The 26,367-nt window shown below is 35.5% G+C and overlaps 1 protein-coding gene across 1 annotated transcript in view; it reads right to left on the bottom strand.

Annotated features, from left to right (window-relative positions):
• Positions 1–26,367, bottom strand: part of Trdn (triadin) — a 226,845-nt gene that overhangs the window by 175,309 nt on the left and 25,169 nt on the right. Inside the window, exons 3-4 of the mRNA XM_029568123.1 lie at positions 13,272–13,433; positions 12,183–12,215 (exon numbers count right to left, since the gene is read on the bottom strand). Coding sequence (XP_029423983.1) covers positions 12,183–12,215; positions 13,272–13,433 — 195 coding nt within the window. The remainder of the gene's footprint in view (positions 1–12,182; positions 12,216–13,271; positions 13,434–26,367) is intronic.

The following is a 26,367-nucleotide window of genomic DNA, read 5'->3' as shown; positions in this document are numbered from 1 at the left end:
ACACACACACACACACACACACACACACACACACACACACACAATAAATTCTCCACAGCTCGCAAGAAAAATAAATGATGAGTTTCTTGGAAAAATATTCATTTCGTTTTTTGCAGGAGAACATCGTTAAGTTTGGGGCATCAAGTTTAATTAAGTCTATTAACATCCTTAGAGGCAACTCTAGACAAGTATCTAAATTAGGAAAGGCCTACATATACCTATATTTTCTGGCTCACAGACGACAAAGAAAGGATTTTATGATTCAAGTCCAAGGAGAGCTTAGCTATTTCTCTGCTATGTAATTGCTGCACTACACTTTCCTGGGGGATTGGATTCTAACACTGGTGTCACTATCTGTGGCTGTCAGCTGTCAGAAGATTCAGTGAAGCCTCCACATGGTGTGCCAATTCTGTCTCCTTATCCTTAGCCAGGAAATGATGACCACTCCTCCAATTGAGTAACAGCATGTTACCAATTTAGATTTCATAAAGATATTTTTCTCAGACACAGGTGATTTCTGATTCATTACCTTCACTTGCTCTTTCTAGCCAGGAACTATTTGTAGATTATTGGAGAAATAATTTTAAAGAGTCATGTCATTAAAATGAGGGATCTAATGTCTTATGGTTTTCAAACAGCTTCAAAGAAGAATATTTTCCATAATAATTTCCACAGAGGTGAGTGCTTCTACTTTGTTTAACATGATATTGATGTGCAATTGATACAAATCTCTATTGAAAATCATGGCACTGTTTAAGGAACAGTTTGCTGTAAGTACACAAGAAATAAAGATGATGGAAGGTCGGTGGACGTCCTTGATCATTTCCGCAATGATCACATCATAGAAGCACTTCCAAAAGCACTTTAGAATTAGAAAAAGTCAAAACCCTCCGAAAAGTGTTCGGTCTCAGCACAAGGTTAAGTCTTAGATCCTTTTTTAAATTTATTATTTTTATTTTACGTGTATGCGTGAATTGCCTGCATGTAGGAAAGTGCACTCATGTCGTGCAATGCCTGCAGAGGACACAAAAGACTGTCAATTCCCCCGGAACTGGAGTTATGGACAGTTGTTACCTGTCATGTGGGTGCTGGGATTCGAACCCAGATCTTCTGCAAGAACAGTCAGTGTTCTTAACCCCTGCACTATCTCACCAGCCGCAGTCATAGATCCTTTTCTCACTGGAAAATCTTAGGGTTTGTGGTTTATAAGGTAGAGAGGTCGAAGTACTTCAATCCAAGTGTATGGCTGTTGATAGGTCTTTAAGTGATGAAATTTAATTGAATTCTGAGAATGGTATAAAGTAAAATAAAATGAAATGAATAAGAAGAACGACCATCTTCCGAATATATTAGGAAGCAATGAAATATGTCTCCTTGTTTAACTGGATCACAGCTAATAATGAACAGTCATCACCATTTCACTGTGTCAGAAATGTTGTAAGAGAAAGGCAAGTAAAGCCACAGATGTAGAATGTGCATGCCATTTTCCTTTTTTTTTTTTGAGACAGTGTCACTCTGTAGCCCCAACTACCCAACTGACCTGAAACTTGCTCCATAGACCAAACTGACATCGACTTCACAGACATCTACATACTTCAGTCTCTTGAGTGCTGGGACTATGTCACCTAGCCTGCTACTTCCTCAAACTCTTTCATCTTTTCCTGTTATTAATATTTTTATTGATTCTTGTGATTATTATACAATATTTTTTTAATGGTATTTAGATCTTCTCCCCTATCCACACCTCTACCCAACTTAATGCACACAATACACACAACATGCACACACACACAAACACACACGTATATATTGCTGCCTATAGAGTACAATTTATGTGCCTTAATGTCCTTCAGTGTGGTCCATCCACTGGGCTTTCTTAGACTCCCAACCCTGTAAGGCACTATCTTTCCCCCTCCCAGCACCCATCAATTGCCTAAAGTACCTAGTTTGAGCTAGTATTTCTTAGTCACTTCCACATGTCTATGCTGGGATTTTGTGTGGTTTCAAAGAATTCTTGTCCACCAAACCAGCCCTGCAGAGAATACACAAAGCAGCACAAAGGACCAAAGAAAGAAATGACCATGCTCAAGATGTTACAGAAAGAAAACAAATGAAGATAAATTTTTTTTTCATTGTGAAGCATAAATGAAGATGAGAAATGGTGAAAATTGTAGATATTTGTTCAATATTCTTATTCATCTCACACGTTAAGTCAAAAAATTTAATTTACCAGGAAATATAACAATTCACATTTATTAATGAATTTAAAGAGCTCATGCTATTTAAACGCTGTACTGTACTATTTAATGGAGATAAATAGCTCTTCTCTGTCAAGCTGCTTTTTATTTTTTATTTTATTTTTAATGTGTATGAGTGTGCATTTATGTAAGTGTACTCATGTCATACAATGCTTGCAGAGGTCAGAAGAGGGCAATGGATACCCTGGAACTGGAGTTATGGATGGTTGTTAGTTGCCATGTGGGTGCTGGGGTTTGAACACTGGTCTTCTGCAAGAACATCCAGTGTTTTCGCCACTGAGCCTTCTCTCCAGACCTTCAAACTGACTTTTTAAAAAGTACAGTGTCAAACAGCATGAGAGATTTTGAATTGATAGAAAGCAGGGAAGCAATGCAATAATTTATTAGAGTTCTGAGAATAAATAAAACTTAGTCTTGGTTTTAGATTACTAATTCACAGTTGCAATGATCTTTAAGTAATTATTTTAATAATCTTTATATGAAAGATGTCATATACCTATGGTATTCTATTGTAATTTCAAAATGCAGTTTGATAAGAAAATTTAGACATGATATCTATTAAAATGATCTATACAAAAATACTTTGATCCCTGGCATTCATTAAACTGCAGCTTAGGGTTAAAGATAATTAACAGTGGTGTCAATGTGCCCAATTAAAATTTGATTCCTATCACTTGCTGTGTGAAATTTATTTTGTCATTCATAAAATAAGATTAATAATATACCTGTCTCATAGGTTTCCAGGAGCATTAAAAGGGCTCAGAATTCAGAGACTTTAAACATCATCAAGGTTCAAGTAATCATCGCACGAATGCTGTTTTTTACTATGATATTATTGTCTGTGTTTATCACTAAATAGTATATTGATGACATAAAGAAACATGCCTATTTTAGTCCACATTAAAATTTCAATACTTAACAGGTTGAGTGACAGAAAATAATGTCTTGATACAGATATATCCTACATGAAAAATGGTTAGTCTTTGACACCATAGATGGTAGTAGATTTTATCTTACCCATTGTTCATGATAAACTCAAACAATTTAATTGCCAAAATGGCTCTAACTAATTTTTTTTTTGAGAAAGTAAAGTATTGATTTTTAAAATGGATTTTAGGGCTGGGGATGTAGGTCAGTGTTACAGTGCTTAGTCTGAGCATATATATATATATATATGTGTGTGTGTGTGTGTGTATAAAATTTTCTTAAGCATATATATATATATATGCTTAAGAAAGTTACAGAATTCTACTTATAAATATAAACTGAAAAACTTTTCAAAGTTTTTCTTGTTACATAGATTTTTTTTATATTTCATGGAAATATTAAAAAAGCTAAATAATAATGAAATTAAGGACATATATTTAAATGCATAACATTCTACTTTAATTTATATAAATGAATATATCCATAACAAAATGTTGAAAATCAAGCATTGCGTCTACAGCAACAGAAAAAAAAAGGGGGGGGCAAGATCTTAAAACTAGGATATGTCCTTTCACCTAGTTAAAGGAAGGGACAAAAAACTTCAACTCCCCCCAAATTTATATCTTTCATTCTCCTGGTTTGATACTATTGTGTTTTGTTAGCATTTTGTAATAGTGATTAAGGAGTTTCAATACTTTCTCCCTTCTCTCTTGTCTAATAATGTTTGCTTATGTATTTATGGTATTTTGAATGTAGAAATTGTAAGCTTTGGGCATTTGGTAAATGTATTCATGCTATTCATCTGAGAAGACAAGTGTAGATTTCAGTAGACCTGTGGTGGCTCAAAATGTCATTTTCAGCTGAATGGGGAATTTTCAAATTCTCATGCTTGGTGCCATTCATCCCATAAAAAAAAAAAAAATCATCCAAAACATCAAAAGTTAGACTCTAAAAGTTCTTCAAATTTGAAGATTCACTTTATTGAGTTCTCTGCCTGTTAAGTCTTCTTTGTTGTCTCAGAACAAATAAACTCAATGCCAATGGTATTCATCATGCCAACATGTTTTTCCAAAGTTCTCTAATCTTGACATTTTACAAGTTGGGAACAGAGGCCATGGGTACCAAAAGTGGTCAGGTTGGTAGTATCAAAAGCATAAATGAGACCAGAATTAGTGATGGTGATAAATGATTCCTAAGAATGAGCTTACTTTATAGTTAGGTCTTTCTAAGTTATTTTGTCATGCTCTATTTAATTTTGAATATGGAAAACTGTTTTTATCTACTTATAGTCATTAAAAAACATATCTTTAGCACTATATTATAACTGTGTCTAAGTCTTATGTGACCAATTTGAAACACATATTATTCTCTATCAATATGATACACTCTTAATATTCAAATTGTTATCGAGTTCTGAAATGACAGACTCAAAAAGTTAAAAGGATAATCTCAGTTACCAAGGCAACTCTCGTGATTCAAGATGACAACAGAGTTTATTAAATTATTATGAGGGTTATAGATTTCAAAGAATGGCTTTTATCATTGTTTTCTTTAGATATCTCATAAGAATCAGATAAGAGAAAAATGCCTTCTTATAATTTCCCTTCTTTTAATATTAGAAAATATTTATTCAGGGGGAATATGAAATGGCTGTCTGTAAAAGACTCCAAGTAATAACAGGACACAAAAGATTAATTATGATAGATGACTGAGCAAATGTAGTTATCTTTTATTGACTAATTAAATAATGCTAAGGGATACTATTCTACTGAATTCTCAATATTTAAAACAGGTATAGCAAATCTTTTTTCAGATATATCAAGAAATATTTTTTAGGGACGTATACCACTTCCCATTAATGAAAACTACAAATTATCTTTTCTCCTCCTCAGTGCACCTACTATTTGTGATTAAGTGAGCTGCACTGTAGATGTGATGGAGGTAGAATGTGAGGACCCTTTTCTTCAGGATAGTCAAGGTCACAAATGTAACATAGTATGGACTTTTAATTTGTTAGATTTTATTACTTGGTAAAATAAGCTAACCTTTTTCAGGAAAAATGATAGTCTCAACATTGCATAGTAATATTACCTAAAATCTTTCAAATTAATCACACTGAAATGATATCCACCTAATTTCACTTTTTTCTCATAAAATCTATAATCTAAGGTTAACACATTTTTCACTTTAGGTTTGATTTTTCTCAATCCATAAAATGAAATACCATTCCCTGTGTGCATAAAAACCCAACAGATGGAAGTGATTACAAATAATACCTTTATTGGATAAATGCTAATGGAGTTTAGAGCTACAGACGAAGTTATGGCTGTGTCAGTATGTGTGCTTCCAATTGATGACATCCTACACCAGATCAGTGTGGCTGTATATGAGAATAATCTGGGGCGATTTTAAAGCATACTCCTGAGCTACAGTCCAAATTGATTCAGTTGGCTTCTCATGGTGAGAAAACATGGTAATCTACAGTTTAAACAAGCTCTCAGATAACTTCAAAACCACAGTCAGAAGTAGAAACTACTATCCAGATCAATGATTCTCAAATTTTAATGTGCATATGAGCTGTCTGGGGATCTTCTTAAAATGCAAATTCTCATTCAGTCAGCTTAGATGGAGGCTGGTTTTCTGAATAGCTCCCAAAGGATCCTCAAATAGTTGGCCATTGGCCATACATTGAGTTGTAGGGATTTCGTCCGGATGAAATTCTTGATAAAATTATTATTATACAACATCATGATTTAATTAGAGTCAGAAAACTTCATAGCTAGGAAGGAAATGCATATCAGTATATCCAACACCATTGTTTCACAAATCTAAGAACTCGGAGCCACTGAGGCTAAGTGACTTAACAGTTACATATAAGTTGCCCATGAAATCCAATACAAATATCTCCTCACTGTATCCACTAGAGTTTATCTCAGTCATGTTGAAACTTTGGATATAATGAGTTTAAAGGGCATTAGTTATAAACTTACTCCAATGGACTAGACCAATGTGATAGTATTGGTGTTTTATTCCTCAGTAAATTTATACAGAGTACTTATAACCTATGAACAAAATAGATAGCCATTCACTTATCCTAACAGCTTCTTTTAATGACCTCAGGATACATGAAATCTCTGGTTTTCAGAATGACTTTTGAGTTGCAGTGATTTTTACTCTAAAGGAGACTGAGAAACACATAGGATTATAAATTATCTTTTATTGAGGGAGGGAAGTAATTATACAGTTAGTTGTATCACTTTATTTTAAAGCAGATTTATTAAGATATAATTCATATATTATTCAATATTCCCTTTTAAAAGGTAAAGACTAATGGTTTCTAGTTGTTCTCTATAACCATAACCATGGACAATTTTACAACATTTCATTAACCAAGAAGTTCCATAACCATTAGCAGTCTTTTCCGGTTTCTTGGCTACATTGATTCTCTCCCTCCCACTCCCCAGGGAATCTGCTAAGGCTCCACTCTGAGATTTATACTTCATAATACTGAGGTGGAAGGTAGTCTAAGTTTTAGTTCTAAAAATAAGTGGCAGATATGGACATCTGTAGCTTTCTTGCTAGAATTCGTTATACTACAATATTCCTCATTGTGTTACAGAAATGTTTACCTTTCTCATCTCAATACAGGTAGTTGGACTGATCCTACCCTATCTACTTCCAAGCTCAGTCCCAGAACTTCACAGCATATGTGTTGCATCTTCCAACAAGTGTGTGTTGCTCAGTTCAGATCAATGAGAGTCGACAGAAGTATCTTAGCAAGAAACATTCAAGAATAGTTTCACTTTGGGGCCACTAAGGTAAAATGACTTGGGACTCAAGCTTCTGTTGACCATAATTACCACTAGAGAAAATAGCCTGCCTGAGAAATAAGCTAATGAGACTTGGAGAAAATCCTTGTCACATAACATTATAGAAAACATGCACCAAGCCATTTGTGAAGTCATTTCTGTTTCATATCTTTTAATCTCTATCTTTTGTTCCAATGAAGGAGCCTTTTTTAAAGTAAATTTTAATTGGATTTTGTTTTTTCACACAAAATAATAAAGCCATCCCTTGAGTCTGACACAACAAGCTCACAAGAGAAAGTACCTGGGGGGATGACTGGATAATTTGTCAGAGATTCTCTTGCCTCAACTTCCCCCACCTCTTTCCTTCTTGAGCCACCTGCAACCTGCACTCTGGTCTTTGTCTTCCTGTAGTTATGGACCACATCAGTGTTTCAAAATACCAGAAACAGCTACAGCAGCAAGTTCTACAAGCAGACAAAGGGGTAATATGCAGCACTACACAACTGAGCTTTGATATATCAGTATATATTTCACAATGTTACTAGGTGTACTTAGTAACAATATTCTGACAATATTTCAACTAGTTTAATCACTTTTATATACTCCCTCCTTTTCTTGTGCATGAGATTTTTCAACATTTAATGTTCATCCTGGTATAAAACTCAGAACCTAGCAATAAAGATGGGTTTAATAAACACTCTGGCACATGACCTTGTCCACCCATGTGAACTACCAATAAAGTGATGTAACCTTCCAAATAGTCTAACCCTAATAGGGCCTTGAATATTTATGATGTTCAGATTTTCTGGAATTTCTTCATTTACTCTGACTGCAAAGAATTATTATGAATTTCAATAAAGTAAGAAAAATTCACAGTGAAAGAACTGAGCTCAGTCTCTTGGATAGCTCTTTTCAATCTGAGGAGATTTAGGACAAGTTGGATTCACAACTACAGAGAGAATTTAATTTGTTTGTTCTAAATCCAAGGGTGTCTTTGTTCCTCTGCTGTTAACATTCTCCAAGTACAACTTCACAGGATACCAGGTTTTATGTTGCTGTCTTGGTCATCTTAAGCACAGTTCTCCACCTTTACTGGTTTTAGAATCACTATTGAAACCTACCTCTGGGTATCTGTATAAGAGTGTTTCTGGAAAGGCCTAATGGAACAGGGAAGACTCAGCCTGAATATAGATGGCCCCATCCAATGAGCTGTGGTCACATGCTGACTAAAAAGGAAGAAGTGAGCTGAGCACAGACAATCTGTCTCTGCTTCCTGACTGTGGATGCAATGTGACCAGCTGTCTCAGACTAATTCTGTCCCCTCCTTCCCTGCCATGATGCACTGAATCCCCTCAAACTAAAGCCAGAACAAACCCTTCCTTTCTTAAGCTGCTTCTTGTTAGTTGTTTGGTCACAAAAGCCAACAAGAATGTAACCAATATAGGAGGCAAGGAAATTAAACAGAACTTTGAGGGTTTCTGGTACTTGACTGGAAGGTGAGAGATAAGTGTATAACTTGTAAGGTCACTGTGCCTCTAAAATTGAAGGCCAGTTTTTCCTTTACAAAATCTGAGTGTGCCTAGCTCTGAAAGACCATAATTATTCTTTCTTAACTTTAAAGCTAGATGTCAGGGGAAGGCATTATAAAACAAAATTTCTTGTTAAAAGACTACCATTATCTTCTAAAATTACATATTTGAAAGGACATAAATGGTGTAATGATTATTCTTATATGCAGACTTATTATAGATAAAGGTTTAAGTAAGAATGAACTGTAAAAAGGAGATAAGTATATCCATTATATTGCACTTAGAAGTGTTAGTAAAAAAATTCTAAAGAATTATATTTTTGTGACTATTTACCTAATCTGGTCAGTGAAACTTTAAATATTAATATGAAAATTGAACCAATCCTATTAATTTTATAATAAGCCAATTTTTCATTTTTTAAAAAAATACAGAAAATTACTAAGCTGCCAATGCCTTTTGTCTCCAGACACCCCCTGCCCCCATTCTCTCTCCCTCTTCTCCATACCTGTATCACTGAGCATGGTTTCAACTTGGACTTGGGGAATTTATGAGCAATTAAAAATGTTAAACTTTATTTGTCTAAAAATAGTTTACTCATTTAAATACTCACCCTCAGCAATGTAAACCATGCAGCAGTAACTGTTCTGTCTCATTACTGTCTACTTTACTCATTTATTCAAACTCTTCAACATGTTATTATCAGGATTTTTTATTTTCTTTGTTTTTTTTTTGAAACAGGGTCTCCCTGTAGCCCCAGCTGGCCTGGAACTCACTATGTAGACCAGGCTGGCCTTGAACTCACAGAGATCCTCCTGCCTCTGCCTCCCAAGTGCTGGAACTACAGGCATGCACCACCACAATATTTTAAGAAATAAAGTGCTACTTTTGTGTCATTTGTTAATAATTTGCCTAAGATATACCATGTTACAGAGATATTGATATTAGTAAGGTATAATTTTCTGTTTTTGCAATATCACGTGAAATTTCCATTATGCTCATTACGATGGTTTGAAGGAATTATCCCCCACACGTTCAGGTTTTTAAATACTTGGTCAGTTAGTGGTGCTGTTTGGGGAAGGCCATGTTGCCCTCACCAAGTGCAGCCTTGCTGCAGACCGCACATCAATGGATGCCGGGCTCTGGGAGTCCAGAGCTTTGTCCACTTCTAGTTTTGTTTCTCTACTCCCCACTCCTCTGCCATGTTGAACATTTATTCCTCTGGAACTGTAATCCCAAATAAACCCTTTCTTGTATAAGTTGTCTTGGTCATAGTGTTTTATCACACTAACAGAGAAGTAACTAATACAGTCATTTATAATTATTTTAATAAACTTTCTTCACAAGCCTTTGAAAATATTGTAAGCAAAGATACAAATGATCTATTCCACCTAGCACACTGTTTAGCATGTTGAAAACTTCTGAAAAAGCACAACTGAAACTTAAATTTGATGACTGAGTTTAATTGCAGCAGAGATAAGGTATGTATAGTGACTGTACAAGGACAGATCTCATGGCTTGGTGGAGAATGGGACTTCTTTGATTTGCTCTCTCTCTCAGAACTCTAGGGTTATCCAGGAAGCCAAATATTCATATGCTGCAATAGTCAACTTCATGGTTTGTTGTCATTTTCATTTTGTTAGAACATTTTTGAAAACTGCATTTCCTACCACATTTGGAGACAGTAATCAAAGTTTTCACTAGTTAAAAGTTGTAAGCAATAGAATTTAAAGACTGTTGCAAATATTGACATTCAAAATGAAATTGAGGTTAGCAGAGAGTGTGGCACAGGCCTGTAATCTCAGCACAACGGCAGTAGAGGTAGGACTATTAGGAGCTTAAGATATTCCTCAGCTGCATAGTCGGTTCAAGGCTAGCCTGGGCTAAATGAGTGCTCATCATTTTCTTAGCTTTTAAAAAAACTTTTATTTATTATTTTTATTTTATATGTATGTGTGTATTGCCTGCATGTAGGTAAGTGCACCCATGCCATGCAATGCCCACATAGGTGAGAAGAGGCTGCTGGATCCCCTGGGTGGAGTTACAGACAGTTGATAGCTGCCATGTGGGTACTGGGATTCGAACCTGGGTCTTCTGCAAGAACAACCAGTGTTCTTAACCACTGAGCCATCTCTCCAGCCCCAGAGCCCTCATCTTAAGAAAAAATCCATAAAATTACATTTGTCTAGGGATGTTGGGTTTTGCTAAGATCTATGACCTCTCCAGCCATTGTATTTGGCTGTGTTTACTGTACCACACATGAGTTTCTTCTCACTGAATGGACTTTAAGTCCAATTAAGTAGGTGGAGTGGACTTTAAATCCAAATAAGTAGCTGTTGATTACCCCCAAGTTTTACAAAAAAAATGTAAAATGAAATATAGTAAAATCACTATATTCCTTTTAAAAATTAATTGATGTTTTCTAAACATTAAATATTTTCTTTATAAACTTATTCTTTAACAGTTCAGTAGCATACAGTTTGTATCCTACTCAATATATGTTGAAGATCAGGTATAAAAACACCCTATTTTGTCCTTAAGACGTTTACATACATATCTAGAGCTTCAAAACCTTTACTTAATGTATGGATTCTGACAGGAGTTTTCATGCTCCCTTTATAGCCAGGATACACGTGCTTCCTCTCCATGTTATAAACACTTTATATACACACTCTCTTCAAGACAGCTTCACCACATCAGAGAAGCATGAGTTCTCTTCTTTTGTTATTGTAGAAATTGCAAATACAAATTTTCCTCCAGCTAGTGGGTGAGTCACCATCTGCTCAGTCACAGGTAGGTAATGTTGGATTGGATCCCTTGGATCAACTGGACCTCACATGGAACCCAACAGTAGACTTGGCAGAGTATGTTCCCCAGAGTAGAAAACTCAAGTACTTGCCAATAAGAATGTGTAGCAGCACCAAAAACATCACAATAGTATAGGATGGTGGCTAGTTTTCACTCACCCCAAATGCCCCTCAGGATAGTAGCCTTGCTTCCCATCACCCTTCCAGAGATGGATCACCCTTTTCTGTAACAATCTCTGGTCCTTTGAAGCACTTAGACCAAAGGTATACCACTTTTTCCCCAGGCATACTGCTCCAAACCAAGATCAGTCAGTAAAATCCAGAGATTTCCCTACAAGGAATCCCTCTGTACCCCACCCAAGCACCCAAGGCAACGTCTCTCCCTGAGAATGACCCACTGGCTGGTATGTCTTTGCCCCCAGGAGCATTTTGTTCCACATATGGTGGCTATTGTTTATCACTATCTGCACTGAGCTGCAAAACTTGATAGTAAAATAAAAATCTAAAGCCAATAAATCTGCTGATAGGAAAAATAAACATTATGGGCACCATCAGCTTCTGAACTCTTTTCCCAGCTAAAGACTTCCCCTTAGTGATAAAATCTCAGTTCACACTGGCCTGTATTTGCATACAGATTCACAGATCTGCTGAAGGAGGCATTCACTCAATAAACAGAAAAACAGTCACAGGAAGTTTAGTAGCTCTTCCTAAGTATAAGCTGCTTGCTCTTATCACTAAACAATCTCCATATTTGAAATATATTAAAGAGAAAATACAAGACAAAAGAGTCTGTTTCATGCTCAAAGTCAACACTATAATAAAAGAAAAATAGGTTTTAAAGGTGAAAAAACAAACCTTTTTTTTTCAAAGGAGGCTCCTCTATTTCTCCTAAACCAAGAAAAAAAAATACTTGATTAGAAAAACATTTAGCAAAGCACAATATGGTTTCACCATTTACTCATTTTTCTTTTACTCATTTGTTTGGAATAAATTGTTTGCAACAATCATGATTCCTACATGACTTTGCTTCCTAGATTCCAGTGTATAAATTTAGCATGGTTTCATTTTATGAGTTCAATAAAATTGTGGCAGTGGTCCAAATTATGCATTATAGCCCATATATCATATTAATTTCAATTTTCTCTTGTTCACTGTGACTTCACACTGGGACCAAAACAAATAAATTAAGGCAAAGTCATAGAAGGGGATCTATAGAAGGGGATCTAATGCTAAGACTTTTCCTGTTAAATAAGACAGAATGGATAATCTTAGATGAATAAGATTGACCCCAATAAAAATGTCATTTAACAGACCAAATCATCAAACTTTGTTCTTTATATATTCACTCAATGTCAGCTTATGTATAGCTTGATTTGTTTCTATTTATTTTATTTACTAGTGTATCTGAGTGACCAGTATACTTTTTACACATTTGTCTTTCCTGTCTATATCTTCACTTGGTTCAGTCAAAATATTCTTGTGATTGTGCTTTTATTAAGATTGGTTATTTGCTAGTTGACTATGACTGTGACTTACATTTATAAAACATTTACATGTTTCTTGCTTTTACTGTTTTTATTTCAATCCTCCTAGAGATAAACTTGAAAAATTGTTACTTTTCCCTCAAATAAACACATCAGTATGAGTATCAATTGTGGTTTTATAGTTGTGTATAATAAGACTCTTTCTGCTATAATGCTACTCTAATGGTACCATTTAATCTTGATATCTTTTCCATAATGGCAGATAAACTATAAAATTAAAACCAAATAGAGAACAATTTACTCCATTTGGCAGCTTATTGAAGTATTTTTCATACTCAGAAGTGTATTCATTTTGGTTTAGCTTACCCAAGTGCTCATTTGAGCTAAAACCTAAGCAAGCCACTGCTGTAATATCTACTACTGTCTCTGGCAGTTGGATAGAGCTCTGTTCTCTCTGTACCTTTATCAATGTCCTCGTCTGCATCATCATCGTCTTCATCACCATCAGATGAGATGACGTCAGACAAAAAAGAAAAGAAGCCATAGATCCAGTCCGTGGTTTCCTCCACAGCATCATTTACAAATTTTAGAGGATCTGAGCCAATCTTGGCAATGGAGCTTGCTAAAAGACATGAAAATTTTCAGTTATTGCCAAACAACTTAAGAAAATCTATTTTTGACGAATTTAAGTATCTCTAGGCTACATTTTTTCATCCAGAAATACAAACTCTATCCTACTACAGTACATATGTGTATTCTATTACAAAGAAATCATTTGAACCATACATAGTAATACATGCTTTGAATCCCAGTAATCAGGAGGCAGAGGCAGGAGGTTCTCTGTGAGATAGAGAACAGCCTGGCATAGCATAACAAGGCCAAGACCAGCTAGTGGTACCCAAAGAACCTGTCTCAAAAAAAAACCCCAAAAGTAATTTAACACATTTGGTACCAAACATTACTGAATCACCAAAAAAGAATAAATGAATTTATTTCGTGATGCTTATAAATAAGAGTGTGGGAGACAGCTAAAATTGGGAATGGGGCACTGAAGAGATGGCTCAGCCCTTAAAAGCACCGGCTACTCTTGGAGAGCAATGGTTCTGTTCCCAGCACCCACATAGCAACTAACAACAGTCTATAACTCCAGTTTCAGGGGATTCAATGATTTTAGCTTTTCAAACAATTTCTTTCTTTTATCTTTTTGAGACAGGGTCTCACTGTAGCTCCAGCTGTCCTGGAACTCACTATGTAGAGCCAGCTGGCCTTGAACTCACAAAGATCTGCCTGCCTCTGCCTCCCGAGTGCTGGGCCCGGTCCACTCTTTGATATTTTTAAGAGTTCATAATTTAATCAATGTATTGCATCATTTAAAGGTTCAATACTCCAAAATCAGACTTTTGCTCTGATTGTTACATGAAGTCATTGAGCAGAACAACGGAATGTTTGACTTTTTCTTTTCTGTGTTGAGGATTAAAGTGATGCCAGACTGCAAACAGGCAGACAGTGAGACACCAAAGGAGATAGTTTTTAGGGTAAAAAGACCCCAAAGAAATGTAGCCAGTTTTCTTGGCTAAAAGTCAAAATGTCCTTGGACCTGTTAGCAACATACTCTGTTCCAAGGCCAAAAATACCAAAAGTATTTGGGAGCTTGTATCTAATCCTTAAAAGATTTTAGGGAGGAATGTTAGAGGGGAGGGAGTGGGCATGGATTGATCAGAACACCTTATATACATGTATGAAATTCTGAATAAAGTTTTTGTAAAAATAAAAAAAAAAGATAGTGATGTTTCCCAGGGTGGTAACAGTGCATGGGATATGACATCTGGTTTCTGATGTGCTGCAGTGATACAATTAATGTTATATGTGTAAATTCTTTTCCTCTTGCTGTGAAATGTGAGAGTAAAAAACTCCAGGATAATCTCATGACTTGAAAGGGAGAGAGAGAGAGAGAGAGAGAGAGAGAGAGAGAGAGAGAGAAAGAAAGAGAAATGGCATCTACTGGATGGGGGAGATCTAGAGAAAAGCTCAGTTGGCTTTATTGTTGTTTGGTTTGAGGAAACAGTAAAGCAGAAAATTCGAGATTTAAACTTTTCACATTTTTATCAAAAAGAGGTTTAGGCATTTGTAATCCAATTTGGTCTATAAAAGACAAGTTGTACTTGAATGTAGGAACTTGGAGGTCCAACAAGGATGGAAGGTAATCAAAGCCATGGCATTCAATGACATCACCAAGAGAGGAGACTCAGACTGTGGTATTTAGAAGAAAGAGAAATACACCAGAGAGATGGGATAAACCAGAAATGATGGCTAAGGAGGAAGGAATCTTGGGGGAAGGAAAGAGAGAGAACAAGAGAGAAGCAGAAAAGAATCAGGAGACTGAAGCACTTGACCTCACAGAAATCAATTGGGACTAGAGTGATAGTGTGGCAAGTGATACTCTTTGGGCACGAAAGGTGAAGACAGGATGGACAGATGTTCAGATTGAATGTTGAGAATATCAGTGGTGGTTTTCCACATGGAATTTCAAGGGTGTATTCAAGAAATAATGGGAGAAATTCAGGGGCAGTAAATACATTTAATGCCAATAATTAAGAAAAGGCAAATTATGAAGAGGGACTTGGATCCAAGTTTATTTTCTTTAGTCACCAGCATTATTATTTTTTTTTTAAATTTTGTGAGTATGAATGTCTTGGCAGCATGTATGCAAGAATACCATATGTTGCAATGCCTACAGATGCCAGAAGAGGGTGTCGGATCCCCTGGAACTATAGTGACTGATGGTTGTTAGCCACTATGTGAGTGCTGGGAACCCAGGACTTGGATCCAAGTTTATTTTCTTTAGTCACCAGCATTATTATTTTTTTTTTAAATTTTGTGAGTATGAATGTCTTGGCAGCATGTATGCAAGAATACCATATGTTGCAATGCCTACAGATGCCAGAAGAGGGTGTCGGATCTCCTGGAACTATAGTTACTGATGGTTGTTAGCCACTATGTGAGTGCTGGGAACCCGGGTTCTTAATTGCTGAGTCATCTCTGAAGCCCCTGATTTCATCATTATTTATGTGGGAAGAATAATTTTTAGTTGCTGATGGCAATGAGTATAATCCACAGAGAGAGAAAAATGATAGGAAAAGGAATATTCTTGGCTAAACTTTTAATTTCATGTACTCTAGTGCAATGGAGGAGTTCAAAGTCTGTACAATAACACCAAAGTTTAAAAAGCTAGTGTTTGAGAAGATGACTTCTCTGAACCATTGGTATTACACATCTACTCTTTCAACATTATTTTGCTGTATTCTTGTGATTTTTCATTTGAGCAAAAAAATAGTGGTAGGAATGGTGAGGTTGAACTTTAGTAAAAGGAAATGAAGTTGAATTTTTAATTGCAATTGAGAGATTTAAAATAATTATACATAAGGACTTGGCTTGACCTTGTACTGCCAAAGGCACTTTCAACACTGATATTTACACCTAGTAGAAGAATGCTGAATATGATATTTAAATGACTAGAATAGGCTGAGACTGTTTCCACATTCCCCTTCTAATTGGTGACTTCGGGACTTCACAATAAAATGCAGCAATATAGGAATCAATTTAATTATTCATAGGATTTAAACACATTAGAAGTACTTAGCAGCTCTAAGTGTAAAATACAGTCAGGCCAGAATGTTTGCAAGTTTCCTGGGTTGAGGCTAGGCTCTGAGTTGCAGCCATGTAGATAACTTCTTTAAAAACTTAAACATGCATATATTTAAGTAACATAGAACATGAAATTGATTTTCTCTTTATTCAGACATTGTGTCCAAACTATCATTAGGAAAACTATTATACAGAACAATTAAAAGTTGTATTGATTGATGCCCTTTCAAAAGAGATATTCAGATAATTTCTTATCTTTCAATTTTCAGTGAGTTACATTACACACCCAACAATGAGAATTAGCATAAAAATAATAATATTTCAAGTCATTCTAATTACTTTACTCATATTAATTCCCCTTTTTTCTATCTTTATCCCAAGGAAGTATATATTTTATATTTCTTTTTTAAATACAGGAAAACCGAATTACACAGTACTTAAATTGCCGGAAAGTGATGGAACCAGGCTTTGTACCCATGCTTAGGCTTCTAGCATAGGAGTCAACAAATATGCTGTCTGCTATCAAACCATCAAAAATAAAAATATGGGCCCACAGCTGGTTCAGTGATATTATTTTGGATGAGCATCATCTAGGAGGGGCTTTCTTGCTCTTAAAAATCAGAACAAGGGAACTAGAGAGCTGGATCAGTAGTTAAGGGCACTGGCTTCTCTTACAAAGGACCTAGGTTTGGTTCTCAGCACCATCCCTGACCCCCGTTCCATGGGGATCCGCTGTCTTCTTCTGTCCTCCACAGTGCACACATGTGCACTTACATCACACACATTAAATAACAAAATAATTTTTAGAAATGGTTTTTATTATTTTTATTTTAAGTGTATGAGTGCCTGCATGTAAGTAAATGCACATGAGTTGTGCAATGCCCTTGGAGTACAGAAGAGCCTGTTGGATCCCCTGGAACTGTAGTTATGGACAGTTGGACAGTTTTTAGCGGCCATATGGGTGCTGAGATTTGAACTTGGGTCCTCTGCAACAACAGTCAGTGTTCTTAACCCCTAAGCCATCTCTCCAGCCCCATAAAAATTACTTTTTAAAAAATAAGACTTTATTCCAGGTGAACATGTTTGAGCTGCTGTAGGACAGGAGGTCACTGGACACATTCAGAAAGTGAATGGTTAAAGAATGAAACATTTTGAATCCATGTAGATATTTCTGAGGTACATTATTATACAGTTTTGGAATCACCATACTAACAGCAGTTCTGTTTATGAGATAAAAAGTGTTTTTTAGCATTAAAGTCAGTTTAAATTTCATCCCAAGTTTTTAAAATATTAAACTCTACCATTGCAATCAAGAAAAAAAGTATCATGTCATTATGGCCATGAATTGGATTTTTTGCACTGATAAAAATATTGCCAAGAGAATAAAGAAAGGCCAAGAGAAGTTTACATTTTTAAAAGTTCTTTATTCACCTTCTCTTTTGAATCAGAACTCCATACATGAGTCTAAGTGGAATCAAATTAGTCATTTGCTCTGCTTTTGCCCTGGAGAACCAGGTCCTCTGCTTACGTGATCCCTTTGTCATGACTCATGCATGCTTTAAGTTATACTTGACCCTTTTTGTCTTCCATATCCTGAAAATCATTGGCAAATAATGTTCATAAGCTTATGTTCTGAGTTCAGACAGACAGCATTCAGGTTCTGGCTTCCCATCACCTCATGTTGTACCAAGATTTACTGGACTCAAAAAAATAAAAGAAATCAAGACTGTCTGTTTGAAAACTTGTATTTGAAATGCTTTGTATATCATGAATTTTTGCATTCAGTTTGAAAGTATATAGTAAATTAAATGTCACTTATGTCTATTACTAGGTTATTGGGGGGTCCTTTAAGCTTTAACCCAGGGTGAGTGCTTTCCAGGCTTCTTTCTACCAATAGCTGTGCAATATTGAGCACATTTACTTTTGCCTTGCCTAAAAACCTCAGCGACCACATCTGATTTTCCAAAAATCAGTATTCTAAATTAAGACCTCAGTCCTTCATACCTGATAACCCTCGATTCTATCTTGTAGTACTCTGACATATAATATATCCAAATCTGGCAAGCAATAGTTTGTAATGAAAAAAGAATTAAAGTATTCATGCTTCAGATTGCCAAGATATAAAAAGTAATTGTAATAACTCCTTAGGCTGCTAGAATTATTATATGAAACATGCTCATTGAAATCATGTAGCACAGCACTTGTTAACTGATAAAGGCAATATGGAAAGATAAACAAAAATTCCTATTGATTGACTCAGAGACTCTTCCAGTTGGCTGGGAGCAGTAGTGGAACCCTTTCCAATAGAAGGAGGCTTGGGTGTGACAGTTTCTCTCATTATCTTCAAATGCCACACAACTGCCATGTTCAGTCTTCCTAGTCACACAAGACAACTCTGATGACGTAGCACCTACACCCAAATGACTAGCCCCCAGTTACAGTGCTATCTTCATGTTTTCCTTTTCAAATACAATAAAAGAAAAACCAACAAAACTATGGGGTGGTGGGAGGGTGGAGAGGAGAAGAGGTGGATGACTCAGTGGTTAAGAACACTGCCTGCCCTTGCAGAGGACCCAGGTTCGAATCCCAGCACCCAAATGGTGGCTAACAACCATCTATAACTCCAGTTCCAGAGGTCTTCTGACCTCTGTGGGTATTGCATGACATGAGTGCACTTACATACATACAGGCCATACACTCATACATACAAAAAAAAAAATAAATAAAATATTTTTTTAAAAAACTATGAAGGGGGAGTCTTCCACCTGCAACTCTCTGAGCCCTGCACCACATAGCAAAGAGACTGGAGTCTCAGACATCTGCTGACCCTTCTGCTCATGAGTCTGTTTCTTATTGGTTCACACCCCTGCTCATTATAGTGAATTTCTTGATCTAAAGCACCTAAGGCATAGCCAGGGACCTGGTTAATGCTAGATAATTAATTAAATGTTCACAATCATTTAACTCAAACATATGGCAGTGCCTAATAAATGTAGGCTGCTAAAATATTGCTATGCTACCACTTACTATCTATGTACACACACAAATCCTTGGAAAGGTCTATGAGCTCTGAACACTGCTTTCCTTATAACTCATGAAATAATTAACGTTTTCCCTTTGCCCATCCTCCAAATTTGAATCTAAATATTTGGGCCTAAACTCAGAAAACAAATTTTATACTTGTCAGATATTATACTTAAATAAAGACCAACATATTTTACATATATGTTAATGTATGTCCCTGGCACTCAGTAAGTTTGACTAAAGTAAAACCACAGATATTATTCTATCAGGACAATTATGAAACACTAACAGCATGCAATAGCTTAAGTGTGTAACAATTAAGATAGTCCTTTCTTTGCTATTTGGGTTTATGAAATTTTGGTATATGAGGAAAGTTGTTTCAAAGTATATAGAAGTTTGGGGCTGGAGAGATGGGTCGGTGAGAAGAGCACAAATTGCTCTTGCAAAGGACCAGGGTTCAGTTCTCAGCACCCACATGGCAGCTCATAACCACCTATAACTCCAGTTCCAAGGGATCTGGTACTGTCTTCTGGCTTCTGTGGGCAAGGCATGCACATGCATACATACATATAGGCAAAAGCTTATACACGTAAAAAAATAAAATAGAGGTAATTTTCAAACCTATGAAACTATGTGACTCTCTTTCATTAAAGATAAATTTGCATTTTTTTCTGTTTGTGAAACATTTTTCAAGTTAAGAATGGTTGTCATTTAAAATGTCCTGAGTTACATGACACTTCTTGCCTCAATTACTATGAAATTAGTCTTTGTCCTGAAAGCAAATAGATTCCCCTAGAACTTTCTAGGACCAAAAAGTGCTTCCTCTAAAATGGGAAGAAAGGAATTATAGAAAGGAAGAATAAAATTAATAAAAAAGATATTTAAACTATTGTCAATCACTACTTTATTCATATACACACTGGGCATTCATAATTAATAGACTTTCCACTAAGGTAACAGAGGTTTTATACTCAGAAATATGGTTAGGGAATGAAGGTGCTTATGAAATAGTTCCTGTAACAAGTCAGACAAATTTTATGTCAATTGATTCATAAAGATATATCTAAGAAATACTAACGTAATTTAATTATTCTTTTTTATTTTTTGTTATTTTTGTTTTGGTTATTTTTTTGTTTTGTTTTATTTTTTGAAACAGGGTCTCCCTATAGCCACAGCTGGCTTAGAACTCACTGTGTATACCAGACTGGCCTGGTTCTCACAGAGATTTGCCTGTCTCTGCCTCCTGAGTGTGGAGATTAAAGGAGTGCACTACCTCACCTGGCTTAATTTCATTATTTTTTTTTAACAAAGTACAATTGAATTACATAGTCTCCCAGTGAATTGAGTGGCCCTTCAGGTCTTTGGGCTTTGGGCCCTGAGCTTTCTAGTATCAACAGGATAAGATCTAAATATTTAAGAAGAAATAAATAAGAAAGTGCTTTTACATGCACCATGAAATTCTGTCCTCAGTATTCATTCAAGAAGCTGTTTTAAAAGCTTTTTAAGTGCAGCCTCATGAAATTTTATAATAATTTCTCACAGAGTGGACCACCCGTCTCGAATATTTTTGGTTGATTTAAAAGAGGTTAAATTTCCTACCTTTAATATACATCACAATGTTAGAGTCGAATGCCCTTTTCCTCCCATGATTTCATGGTCTTCTTATTTCTTATTTCTTTTAAAATCAAATTAAAGCCAAAACTGGAGAAATAAATAATGCATTCAAAGAAGTTATGATGATATAACACCTTTCCTCTTCTGTAAGTTCAAATATGAATTTATATTCTTCTAGCAAAACATGGTCAGGGCTTGCTACAGAATGAATGCCACATCTTTGAACTGCTTTTGTTTTGTTTTTGATACAGGAATATCTGTGAGGCTGATTCTGTTCTAGAACACTACCAGGTATTTGGGCATCTGGCACGTGACTCCATATAGAACTGAAATTCTCCACAGTCAATTATCCTTACTCCCAACAAACACTGGTCAGAGCACACGGAAATAAAATTGGATTAATTATAATTCTCATATTAAACTTATTAAAAGGAATCATTTTTTCAAAACCATAATGGAACTATGATAGGTTTTTTTGCTCTATGAGATTGTGCAGTAATATAAAAGTACTATTTCATTCACTTAACAAACACTCATTTAATAACTTAGAGATCATGCAGTAATATAAAAGTATTATTTCATTCACTTAACAAACACTCATTTAATAACTTACTTGAGAGCAGTGTGGATTATTAAGGACAAAAATTGTTTTCTCCTAAGAAACTCATAAACCATAGAATACCCATAAAATGACACAGTTATAAGACAGAAAGATATATGGTTATAGTAGAACAGTAGACAGATTTACTGGAGGAATAATTGAAAGCTTTTCAGAAAATTAAATATTTTAAATAAGTATTTAAATACCAGATAAAGGATTTTAATAGTTGACACAGGGGGGCTAGGCAAGAGTAATTTTATCATTGCTTGAGAGAAAAATATCTGACCGATGACAGTAGCAATACCAATATCACACATAGAATAAATTCTCATCTACATAAGAATACTAACCCTATAGTCTATTGTGCAAGGATATTAAGAAATAAATCACTATTTAACAGACGATATTAGAAAGAGTATAGCATTTTTTTCATATATTTTACATTATGAAAATTGTCTTAAACTTTACTCTTTTCTCTCATTTTGTTCTTATGTGGCTATACTTCTTCAAAATTTAATTAAGGCCAGATCAATTTATAATTAAGGTGGGAAGCAAAGAAGTAATTAAAAGTATAGAAAAGTACAAGAGAAAGGGAGGAGAGGGAAAAAATTGAATTAAAATGGACTGAAACTTAAAGTGTCCTATATGTCAAGATAAATAATTATTTAATTTTCACTACTAAGAAAGTTTCAAATATAGAATATTATGTAGCATCCGTGTTTCCCAGAGTGCCACCTGCTGTTTCTCTAGAGAAGCAGAATGACTATGAAGGAAAGATGAACGCAGGATTTGGATTTGCTTTTCTATAATTCACTAAGTCTATAAGAGGTTTCTACTTCTGCATGTGGATTTTGCAGTCTGAAAGCAAAAGAACTGGAGTGGAAGATGGGAGGTAAAGGAGTGAGGCCGCTTGCAACATGAAAGGGATTTATGACCATAAACTTCTATTTCTACCAGACCCTTGACTCCCAAATCTGCACGCTCAGTGATGGCAGTGTCTTTCAGGATAAGCTGTTATCCTTCCTCACAAAGCTAAATATGTACCTAACCCAGGAGTGGGAGAAGTCAATGGAAGATCTGGCAGGAGCTGTTATTTTTGCAGGCATAGTTCCATGCCATGCCAAGCAGGTGAGCCAAGAGATCAGCAACAACATGAGTGCACGACTGTGCTCATCTCCCACAGTGACCTTCTAAGGGTAACAACTCCATGTCTCTGCTTGCCTCCTGCCTTCCAGATTTGGCCTGCATGGTTCCTGTGGCTCACAATACCCAGAACAATGCAAGGGAAGGTACTCTAAAATGTATTTCTACCTTGTCAAGAGAAACAAAATACATTAACCATTAAGTATCAATATTTGCCAATATTTATTATTCTTTCCCTTCCCATGCAATTGTCATTCCCTTTTTCCCACTTCAGCAAATGCTTAAACACAGATCCTATGTACATAAAATTCTAGTCTCGGATATTTATGCACATGATAACACATGTAAATTCTGTAAGGCGTTTTTGACACTCTGTTGTAGTGGAAGAAAATGTTCAAAATAAATGTTGCTTCTTGTTTGACAATCTGGAATCAGCCACTTCTACGTGGAAGCTTTTATTGCAAATTGTACTTTGAAGGTTAAAACATCTAGTAAAGGTACTCATGGCATTCAATTATCATGTCTTCTAAGCTTTTGAGAGATATGGGATGTCAAAATATAAAATGCCAGCCTGCCGTATGTGATCCAATTCCAATTAAATATTGATACTACAGCATTTCTTTTCATGGTGGGTTTTATGCTCACAGCTCTTTTCTAGTGTTGAAATTTTGGCCCTTAATCATAATTTAATTTCCCTTTTCTATAGTATACAGTTAGAATTTTAAATAAAATGTCAAAATACTATTCATTATAAAAGAGAAATAGAAGTTTTAGATATCTGTTCATTCTGTTTATCTTGATCTATGTCATACTAAAGACAGACACAGACTTGTATCTCAAAGACACTGAAAGAAACTATTTTCTGTGCTTAATAATTTGATATAGAGAAAATGTGTCTTAGTGTGATTCCAAATTTTAGTGACTACTTTTTCTTTCTCTATTTTTGATTATGAAAAAATAATAAGGTCTTTAAGTGAAAACAGCTTGAGTGCAAAATAAGAGAAACAATGATGCTGTCAGCCCTCTATTTACTTCACTTTGGAAGTTATTTGTCTTTGTTTTAGTTATGTGTTTCACATATTAATATTTTTGTGAAAAGATCTAGAGTTTTAAACAAAAGAATAATAAATTAAGATTTTTTTCATTTTATAATACTCTTGCTTTAAAATGAGAAAGGAGGGGAAGGAGAGCTACAAATATTCAAAAGAAAGCCATGGCTACTCTAACAATGCTGAGTAAACAAGGCGGGAGTCCCAGAGACTAGAAAGTGTGGAATCAAGATATGCTAAACTAGGTGGAATGGGCCTTCTTCCTCACAGCTTGTTCATGGGTCTGGAGAAGAGGTCAGTATAGGAGGGGACCTGTGCTACTGACCTAGAAGCCATATACAGACACAAGCACTATACCATTCCATCTATGCATGGCTTCTGGGATGGTCACTTCATTAGAGTAAAAATGGAACCCTGCTTACTATGGGCTAGAGGAAAGGGAGAGAGGAGAGTCACGGTGATGGGCATAAGATTTCAGTTAAGCAAGATTAATTGATACTGTACCTGTAGTGGGCAATTCTGCTTTAAAATTTGGAAACAGGGTAGCTCTCATATCATGTGTTCCTTCCCCAAAAGCAAAAGTTTGGAAAATAAATAAAAATGGATGAAAAAGAAAGAAACCAGTTAATGAACTGGGTTTGAAATCTAGAAGACAGACCCTGAAAGAAATATAATTAGCTCAGCCAGGAATTCTGATTTTGATGCTTGGACTGAATGTTCTTCAGTAAAACATCAAACAAATCAGGATTAAAGATGGAGGTCTTTGTCTTTGAAAGTGAGTTATAGGCCAACTTCTGGGCAAGTAGATCAGTTAAGGGAAAAATTATAATACTAACAAGCTCTTATTTACTTTCAGAAAATTAAAATAACTCTAGTGACATCCATGAGATCAAGGATACGTTTTTTAAAAAACATATCTTATATGCTTGAATTGTTTAGAACTGTATCACTAGCCTTAGCCTCTATTAGCCTCTCTGTTAATATCTGACTATATGAAAGGATTAATCATGTTTGATTGAGAGCCACATGATGAGGAAAGCAGGCTAAATATAGCCTGTTTGGCAATGTGTTTGTCCTGTCTTGGGAGCATGATGTCATTGTCTCCACAAGAGTAGAACAAAGTGATACTGTGTCATAAGAAACTAATGATTCAAAGACACTTATGAAAGTCATAGGAGGTAAAATTTGAAGAAGGAATTGGTGATCAATAGTAACAGTGCTGCAAAGTTTACCAAGAGAAAGATGTTAGCTGTTTGGCAATCCATTCAGTAAGAAGTATGTTTGAGATTTCAGCAGAGTAAAGGAATAGTGAACATTGTATCTTGCCACAGAAAAGTGGCTTGGTAAGATGGACAGAAACAAAAGGGCTTTGGCTAAAAGGGGATACAGGGAATTGATAAAAAAAAAAAAAGTTTGACAAGTTAGAAAACACTGAAACGTGGTTAGTGAAAGAGACAATGAAAGGAGAAATTCTGAAACTATAAGGGAGAATTGACATGTGTAACATTTAAAAGGAGCCCGTACAGCCCTTTTATTCCTTCTCACAGGTACTTTTTCTAACACATGTATCTAGAGAGGTATATTCTCCTAAAAGTAATGAGTATTTTTAAAATTTAAGTCTTCATGAAGTACAAACTTTTAAAGTTATTTTATTTAGTATTTTTATTTTTTTGTATATAATTTTATTGCCTACATATATTTAAGTGCACCCATGTCATACAATGCCCATGGAGATCAGAAGAGGCCATTGGATCCCCTGAAACTGGGGTTACAGACAATTGTCAGCCACCATGTGGGTGCTAAGAATCAAACCAGGGTCTTCTACAAGAGAACCCAGTGCTCTTAATTGCTGAGCTATCTCTCCAGTCCCATGAACTGAGAACTTTAAAAAATATATTTTGTTTTATTTTGGTGAGAGAAAATTTGTATGCCTGCATATTCATGTATTGAAATCCCAATTCATGTGACAATATTTGTAACTAGGGCATTTGGAAGGTAATTAGGTCATGAGAGCAGGGCTCTCAAGAATGAAATTAATGTCATGTTAAAATAGAAGCCCTCCAAAGAGTCTAATTACTCCTTCTAATGGGTAGGCTATATCAAGATGTCTAACAGGCAGATAGCTTTATCAGGTATGAGACCTGCTTGTACTTAATCATGGAATTTTCAGACACCAGAGTAAGAAGTAAATCATTTTCCCTTAAGATACACCCAGTTTAGAGTATTTTCCCTGAAACTAAGAGTCAGAAGAATTAAAAATAAGAGTCAGAAAAATTAAAAATAAGAGCATACATACATATATTCATAAGAGCATACATATATATAGCTAAAAGTTACTTGACAAACAGCGAAGCCAGACAGGTGATACCTTCAGTCAAGTTGTTGGCCAGGATGGATAAAGGCTCTTCCAGATAGTAACCCAACACACTACTGGAAAAATGAACAGCAGACCCCAATTCTATCCAAAGGAATACTGACAA

The sequence above is a fragment of the Nannospalax galili genome, unplaced genomic scaffold (genome assembly GCF_000622305.1).
Source record: "Nannospalax galili isolate Female #2095 unplaced genomic scaffold, S.galili_v1.0 scaffold1340, whole genome shotgun sequence".
Taxonomy (NCBI): domain Eukaryota; kingdom Metazoa; phylum Chordata; class Mammalia; order Rodentia; family Spalacidae; genus Nannospalax; species Nannospalax galili.
Note: the sequence above shows the minus strand (reverse complement) of the source record. Positions and strands in the feature narration are given on the sequence as shown.